Source organism: Sapajus apella, unplaced genomic scaffold, assembly GCF_009761245.1.
Source record: "Sapajus apella isolate SASKATOON/1434 unplaced genomic scaffold, GSC_monkey_1.0 scaffold42, whole genome shotgun sequence".
In the NCBI taxonomy this organism is placed as follows: domain Eukaryota; kingdom Metazoa; phylum Chordata; class Mammalia; order Primates; family Cebidae; genus Sapajus; species Sapajus apella.
Genome location: NW_022436982.1, coordinates 1,357,551 through 1,366,031, shown reverse-complemented (window position 1 = coordinate 1,366,031; position 8,481 = coordinate 1,357,551). Strand labels below are relative to the sequence as shown.

Sequence of the window (8,481 nt, the reverse complement as noted above, 5' to 3'; positions counted from 1 at the left end):
TAAAACTCCCGATGGGTCACTGTACCCGAGCCCTTCCCGCCCTCGCGGGCGGAGGCGGCCGCCCCACTGATTTGAAAACTCTAGGACTTGCACTGCTCCTGGGCCATGGCCCAAAAGCCGGAGGCTTCCGCACTCTCCAGCTCGCTGAGTGGAGGAAAGGGCTCCAGAAGATTCCACGACCGTCGGGAAGCCGGGCTAGCACCCACCCCCCACAAGGCCTTTCGGCACAGCTCCTCCCGACCCGTTCGCCCCCGCGCTGTTGCCCAGGTAACCGTGGGGCGGTGGCAGCGGCCGAGAAGGGAGGGACTTCCGGCGGGTGACGCGCCAGGGTTCGGCTACAAAAGACGACGGCTGCGGCGCGCCGGGAGGAACTTTCCAGAACGCTCGGTGAGAGGCGGAGGAGCGGTAGCTATCCGAGCTGCGCACAGCTCTGCGCTCCTTTCCGCTCCCTCACACACCGACCTCAGCCTGCTCACCGGTGAGTTTGAGCCCTCGCACTTTCCCCAGTCCCTTGGCTGGCGCCATTGGCGCCAGGAAACCGGATGGAGCCGCGGTCGAGAGGCCGTTGGCCGCGTGGGCAGGAGCGTTATCGGTTCCCGGCCCCACGATTTCCCTTTTGGAGGGCTGGTGTGCCCCGGCAACCCATCCCCGGCACCCACAGTTAATGAGTCCAAGACCTTTCCTAGACCTCCCTCCCAACCCAACCTGGGATCTCGAAGGAGCTGCTGCCTTGGGCTGCCCCTCCGTGCGCGCTCCCGCGGCCCCCCTCCCCGTCCGCGCTCGCTGGGTGTGGGGGGGGTGGGTGGTTGACGACCGTGCGCACGCGCACTGGGAGGCAGGGGCGAGGGGCTGCGGGGGGAGCCGGGCGGAGGCTGCGGCTTTCGCTTTTCCTGTCTCCCCTCCCTTTGTTGAGGGCTGGGCTTTCCCCTCCGCCACTTGGATCCGGGGTGGGAGGGAGAAAGGAAGGAAACCTTAACGGTCGGCGCCAAGTGCAGGGGGAAAGCGGTAGGTAAACTCCTGTCGGTCTGAGTGGCGAGAGGGGTTCGGCCGTGAACATGGAGAAGCTGTACGCCGTGGGCGGTAGAGGGCTTGCTGTGTGGAGCAGGTAACCGGTTTTATAAACCACTCCCCCCACCCCTGTGTGCCCAGATAGTTGTCTTTTTCTGGGGAGTATATGGAGTTTATCAGATTTACCAAAGACGGTGACAGTGTAATGACCAATAGACTGAACCTATTAGTGCTCCTTTTTGGTTACAGCTGTCACCAACTCTAGGGCAAACGGGAAGAATCCAGATAATAGTTGTGCTATATTAGTATGGAAGCTTTGGTGTGGGAGAGTGGGAACCAACTGCTAGAACACGGCTCTTTAATTATTTTCTGATAATGATGATTAGTTTGTCTGTTCAAATTTATAGCTGAATGGCAGGAATTGTTACCTTTTTGGTGAAATTTAGGGAAGGGGGTGTTCTTATAATCGGATTTGGCAAAGAGCACATTGCTCGGCCTTAGCTCTCATTTTTACTAATTAAAACTGCAAGTTAAAGTTGCATTTTCTTATTTCAGGCAGTAGAAGATGGTGAAAGAAACCACTTACTACGATGTTTTGGGAGTCAAACCCAATGCTACTCAGGAAGAGTTGAAAAAGGCTTATAGGAAACTGGCCTTGAAGTACCATCCTGATAAGAATCCAAATGAAGGAGAGAAGGCAAGTAGTACATACTCTTAAACATATCTGAATAGTTCCCTTGTCAGATGTGTAGTATTTCTATTATGGCCCGAAATTGGGTGTCTAATAGTAACTATGATCGCTTCTCTGCCTTTTAGCTAAGATCAAGTGTAATATAGTGCCTAGGTAACTTTTTTTTTTTAAATGAAATTCACTCCTCTTTTCTCAAACAGTTTAAACAGATTTCTCAAGCTTACGAAGTTCTCTCTGATGCAAAGAAAAGGGAATTATATGACAAAGGAGGAGAGCAGGCAATTAAAGAGGGTGGAGCAGGTGGCGGTTTTGGCTCCCCCATGGACATCTTTGATATGTTTTTTGGAGGAGGAGGAAGGATGCAGAGAGAAAGGAGAGGTAAGAAGAATCTAGTCCTTATGCAGCTAATTAAAAGTAGCTGTTGGTCACAGCAGATCTTTGAGAAATCACCCATTTAAAATGCTTGTTTATATGGTGTAGTGTTGCAAACTGACCATAAGCTGCCTCTGATTTATGGTGTCTTTTTTAAAAATGAGATTTAAGGGATACAAAAAATAGCCAATCAAGTGGTAGCAAATGACTGCTTCCAAAAATCTTAGATATTATCAAACATAAATTATTAGAACAGGCCGGGCACGGTGGCTCACACCTGTAATCCTAGCACTTTGGGAGGCAGAGGCAGGTGAATCACCTGAGGTCAGGAGTTTGAGAGCAGCCTGGCCAAGGTGTTGAAAACCTATCTCTACTAAAAATACAATAATCAATGGCCAGGTGCTGTGGCTTACGCCTGTAATCTCAGAACTTTGGGAGGCTGAGGTGGGTGGATCACCTGAGGTCAGGGGTTCGAGACCGGCCTGACCAACATGGTGAAATCCCATCTCTACTAAAAATACAAAATTAAGCAGGCACCTGTAATCCCAGCTACTTGGGAGGCTGAGACAGGAGAATCTCTTGAACCCAGGAGGTAGAGGTTGAAATGAGCCAAGATTGTGCCACTGCACTCTAGCCCGCACAACAAGAGTGAAACTCTGTCTCAGAAAAAAATTACAAAAATTAGCCGAGCGTCATGGCATGGGCCTGTGATCCCAATTACTTGGGAGGCTGAGGCAGGGGAATCACTTGAACCTGTGAGGCAGAGGTTGCAGTGTGCTGGGATTGTATCATTGCACCCCAGCCTGGGCAGCACAGAGTCATTCTAAAAAAAAAAAAAAAAAAACAAATTATGAGAACAGTATAGCAATATAATTTTCGAAGCCCTTTTTACAGATCTTATTCGATGTTCCATCATGCCCCAAAGGAATTTGATGGTAGATACAGTGATCTTTTTCAAATGAAAGTGAGTTAAAGTTCAGAAACCTAAAACTTCTTCAAGCTCATATGGCAAGCCAACAGAACAGGGCTGAAAACTGGTTCATTGCCTGCCACCTATCTAATCCTGCTTCAGCTTTATTGTGTCAAAATATATGTATTTAATATATTTATCAGGAAAGTGGTCTATGGGCTCTAGAAATACTGCTCATAGGTAGGAATAAAGCGTTCAAGAGAAATTGGTCTCACTTTATTCCCAGTGTAGCGTATACAAACTAGGGCTGATGAGCAGACCCAGTTTTAGAATGAATGGGCAAGCCATTAAGTTTCACTTTGAGCTTAAGGTTCGGAAAGATTTGGGAAACTGTTTATTTGGTTCTTCTTTAAAGATCTTCAAGAAAGGATTCTGTTTTTGTTTTGTTGTTGTTTTTATAGAGACGGGGTTTCACCTTGTTGGCCACGATGGTCTCAATCTCTTGACTTCGTGATAGACCCATCTCAGCCTCCCAAAGTGTTGTGATTACAGGCATGAATCACCACGCCCAGGCTCTGTTGTTATTTTTAAGATATTTAAACTCTTTAAAAAGTCCACAATCTAAATCACTTGCTTAGTAAATCATTAGAATTTATTCACAAAAAAGTGGTGGTGGTTTTCCACTTACCTTACAAGGAACTGACCTGCAAGTTAACATTGGCAAGCTCTTTTGTGTGGCTTTAGATCATATTGAGAGGTTATTTTGGGGGAAATGTGCTTCATCAAGCTCTAGAAGCTTTATTTTTCCTTCCGTATACTTTCAACACTATACAAAATAAGGGCAGCTAAATTTTAGCATGCCAGAATTAAACGTGGAGCTACAAGCAGGAGGACATAGTTAATGGTATTTCATGCTTGATTAGAAAGTTAAAATGTTCATTAGGCATGTTGTACAGAAAGGGGTTGGAGAACTTTTTTCATTAGCGGGGGAAGGCAGTAATATTGTTGCAAATAAGTCCCTGTGGAAGGATCACTAGCTAGGAACTTTTTTTTTTTTTTTTTTTTTTGGAGACGGAGTTTCGCTCTTGTTACCCAGGCTGGAGTGCAATGGCGCCATCTCGGCTCACTGCAACCTCCGCCTCCTGGGTTCAGGCGATTCTCCCGCCTCAGCCTCCTGAGTAGCTGGGATTACAGGCACGTGCCACCATGCCCAGCTAATTTTTTGTAGTTTTAGTAGAGACGGGGTTTCACCATGTTGACCAGGATGGTCTCGATCTCTTGACCTCGTGATCCACCCGCCTCGGCCTCCCAAAGTGCTGGGATTACAGGCTTGAGCCACCGCGCCCGGCGGAACTTCTAACTTATTAGCAGTTGTAGCCTCAGTGTCCTTATGTGATCTCAACCTTCCACTTCCCATTCTGATTTAAGTGAAGTAAGGCACTCCTTAGTAGCCATTGGCCATGTGTGGCTTCATTGAGACAAAAACAAAAATAGTTTCTTAGTCTAAACAGCCACATTTACGTGCTCAATAAGCGCATGTGATTGGTGGCTGCTATGTTGGACAGAACAGATATAAAACATTTTTATCACTGTAGAAAGTTCTGTTGGACAATGCTATTATAAAAAGGTATGAGAAATTTGGCCTTTAGAACAACCAGTGCTGGCCTAGCAGTAAATGGACTGTTTTCTACTAAATCAGGAAGAAGTAGAAATTGATACTCTTCTGTGGTGGCTCAATAAATACATCAGCTTCCCTGGCCAGTCTTAATGAGAACTTACTGTGCTAAAGAATTTTTGGCCATGTTGCTTAATACGGTACTAAGTGAAAGTTTCAAAGAATATATAGTGACAGAAATGAATGTTTGGATTATTGTGAAATGTGCCCTTTTAAATAACATTGGTTTTTCTCAAGTGACTTTGAAGGTAATGTTTTGCTTACCATATTTCCAAGATGGCCATGTCTATGCCCTTAGGCAGATACTTAATCTCTGACCTGATTTTCCTCATCTGTGATTACATCACATTTGAGGATCATCTGTGATAATGTGAACATTCTGTGTATGTAGTAGGTAGTCAACAGATGTACCCTGTGAGGCTGATCTTTTATTATCCTTTGACCCATTCTTTATAGTGCCTTTGGCACAAATAAATAATATCCAGCATCTTAAACAGATTTGTAATGAGAAATATTTTGTTTTAGGTAAAAATGTTGTACATCAGCTCTCAGTAACCCTAGAAGACTTATACAATGGTGCGACAAGAAAACTGGCTCTTCAAAAGAATGTGATTTGTGACAAATGCGAAGGTATGATGTGTTCGTTTTTTTAACATCTTTAATATGACACCTCAAAAAGGAGCTAAGACTTCCTGGATATGTAAAATTGACACATGTATACTATCTAGATTTTCGGGGAGTGCAGATATGAAGAAAACTACCTGAACTGAGCCTGCTACCTAAAGAAATATCAGCACTTTTTTCTGTGTATATTTTAAATACAGCTGGGATCAAGCTAGTTTGGTATCTTTTTTTTTTTTTTTTTTTTGAGACAGAGTTTCGCTCTTGTTACCCAGGCTGGAGTGCAATGGCGCCATCTCGGCTCACCGCAACCTCCGCCTCCTGGGTTCAGGCAATTCTCCTGCCTCAGCCTCCTGAGTAGCTGGGATTACAGGCACGCGCCACCATGCCCAGCTAATTTTTTGTATTTTTAGTAGAGATGGGGTTTCACCGTGTTGACCAGGATGGTCTCGATCTCTTGACCTCGTGATCCACCCGCCTCGGCCTCCCAAAGTGCTGGGATTACAGGCTTGAGCCACTGTGCCCGGCGGTATCTTTTTTCTAATAAGTAAAAGTTACTTATTGGAGAACATATCTCATTAAAATGATCTCATCAGTTGTATATTCAGAGGGTAGCATTCCATCAGACCTTGAAAATATTAAAAGTACAGCATTTAGGCATTGTCTTCCTAAAACACTTATTACTGTATACACTACTAATTCATACGTTATTTAATTTTCTTTTAAATTTAGGTAGAGGGGGTAAGAAAGGAGCAGTAGAGTGCTGTCCCAATTGCCGAGGTACTGGAATGCAAATAAGAATTCATCAGATAGGACCTGGAATGGTTCAGCAAATTCAGTCTGTGTGCATGGAGTGCCAGGGCCATGGGGAGCGGATCAGTCCTAAAGATAGATGTAAAAGCTGCAATGGAAGGAAGATAGTTCGAGAGAAGAAGATCCTAGAAGTTCATATTGACAAAGGTGAGTTCTGGGCTACTTGTTCTGAAGTGTTGAATGCTATAGCAGGTTTATTAACATAATTGTTTAAAAACGGTTCTTAATTAGGTTATATATCCTATCAGGAATAGCTCTTAGCAACATTAGTAAATAATGTTCTTCCATTCAGACATAATTTTGCACATTGGTATATTAGAGAATATATTAGGAATGTCCTTATTTAATATAATAGGGTCATCTTTTGACATCACTGGTGCCATAAATGTAGTAGAGACCAGGTTTCACCATGTTGGCTAGGCTGTTCTCCAGTGCCTGACTTCAGGTGATCAACCTGCCTCAGCCTCCCTAAGTGCTGGGATTACAGGCGTGAGCCACCGCGCCTGGCTTCATGTTTATTTTTTAAACTAAAGAACATGTTCTTTTTGTTTTTGTTTTTTTGAGACAGTCTTTCTCTGTTGCCCAGGCTGAGTGCACTGGTGCAATCTTAGCTCATGCAACCTCCAACTCCTAGGTTCAAGCGATTCTCCTGCCTCAGCCTCCTGAGTAGCTGGGACTACAGGAGCGTTGCACCATGCCTGGCTAATTTTTGTATTTTTAGTAGAGATGGGGTTTCACCATATTGGTCAGGTGGTCTTGAACTCCTGACCGCAAATGATCTGCCTGCCTCAACCTCCCAAAATGCTGGGATTACAGATGTCAGCCACCATGTGGGGCCTGAACTTGTTTAAATAAGCATTTTGGCCTACTTAATTGGCTTACTTGCCCATCTGTTGTATTTAAATGTTCCATTACTTGATTTGTAATAATTTAAATTACTTTTCCTTTTTTTAGACTTGACACTTCCCTACCTATTGGGCTCCAAATTAGAAGTAACTATATGATCTTTTTCTTTTTGTATTCTTGGGAGTTGATTGATTTGTCAATTTTCAAATTTTACTTTTGTCAACCTAAGAAAATATTTTAAAATGTATTACAGCAATACGTGTACATTGCAGAAATCTTAGAAATGTATGTAACCCCAGAGGAAACTTAAATCAACATTATGGTAATCTCTTTACAGGTTTTGATATTTTTAAATGGAACTTCTGTTATAATGTACTATGGTATGATACCAATCTGGAACTGTTAATATTTGAGCATATTTCCATATTAATATACAAATCTACATTAAGTGGCTGCAATAGGATTCTATCATGCGACTCATGATACTGGCCTCTCTGATCCCCCAGGGTTTTCCACCTAAGAATGTAGTGCATTGAAAGGTAAAAATAAGTTTCCTTGGCCAGTTGTTGAACTTAATCTGTTTTCCCCTTAATTGGCCCATGCCTAGGGTTTATATTTTGAGGTGTTCTTGATACCGAAAGCATAAAGATTAAGTCTTCTCTTAATGTTGTTGATAGGTTCTTGGAAACTGGGACTTCTAGCAAGATGAACTCAATGTCATGTCACTAAAACACAGCTGGGGGGAAAAATGGTCTTGTTAATGTGTCGTTTCATTTAAAGCAATCTCCAAGAACCTATCAATGATGGACACTAAGCAAGGACTTGAAATTAATACCCTAACTATGTAGCAAGTGAAGACATTTGTGCTATGCCTATCCTTGCTCTTTATTCAGGAAAACCTAGCTGAGTGTAATTGCTTCACTAGCATAACAAGTTATTTTGCATGGATAGGTGATTAAAAACAGATTGTTTAATTTTGTCAGTGTATGATACTGATATTGCTTTAAGTCCTTATATAAGAGGTACACAGTGAAGTATTTGGGTTAATGGATATGGTTGGGTTTACTTGAAAGTATATATAGGGGGCATGGGTGGAGGTATAATACATGAAATATTAATCATGAGTTAATAACTGCTGAAGCCAGATTGAATGTATATGTAGGAATTCATTGTACTGTTGGCTCTTTTTATACAGGATTAATATTTTCCATACTAAAAGGTGAAACAAGATTGCTCTGTTAGGTAACCAGAGTGATCTCAGGAAATAATCAGGAGATAACTGCTTCGGTGTAATACCGTGCAAACACAGGTTTTCTTAAACCAGTTATGTTTTAAGAAATGTTGTCCAAACCCTTACTGAACTAAAATATGTGGGTCAGAGGTGAGGGCTGGGGAAATCTTAGTTTTTAAAAACCTGTTTAAAAATTTCTTGCCCTGTTAGAAAATATTCTTCTTGTATTTTATGGACCACATGAGCTAAGGGAGTGTCTAGTGCTGATTTTTTTTTTTTTTTTTTTTTTTTTTTTTTTTTTTTTTTTTTTTTTT

At 42.8% G+C, this 8,481-nt stretch overlaps 1 protein-coding gene across 1 annotated transcript in view; it reads left to right on the top strand.

Moving 5' to 3' along the window:
* The first annotated feature begins 303 nt into the window (after positions 1–303).
* DNAJA1 (DnaJ heat shock protein family (Hsp40) member A1) overlaps positions 304–8,481 on the top strand; it is a 15,528-nt gene continuing 7,350 nt past the window's right edge. The window contains exons 1-5 of the mRNA XM_032299975.1: positions 304–478; positions 1,564–1,705; positions 1,900–2,077; positions 5,182–5,286; positions 6,010–6,237. Of these exons, the coding sequence (XP_032155866.1) occupies positions 1,574–1,705; positions 1,900–2,077; positions 5,182–5,286; positions 6,010–6,237 (643 nt within the window). The 5' untranslated portion in view covers positions 304–478; positions 1,564–1,573. The remainder of the gene's footprint in view (positions 479–1,563; positions 1,706–1,899; positions 2,078–5,181; positions 5,287–6,009; positions 6,238–8,481) is intronic.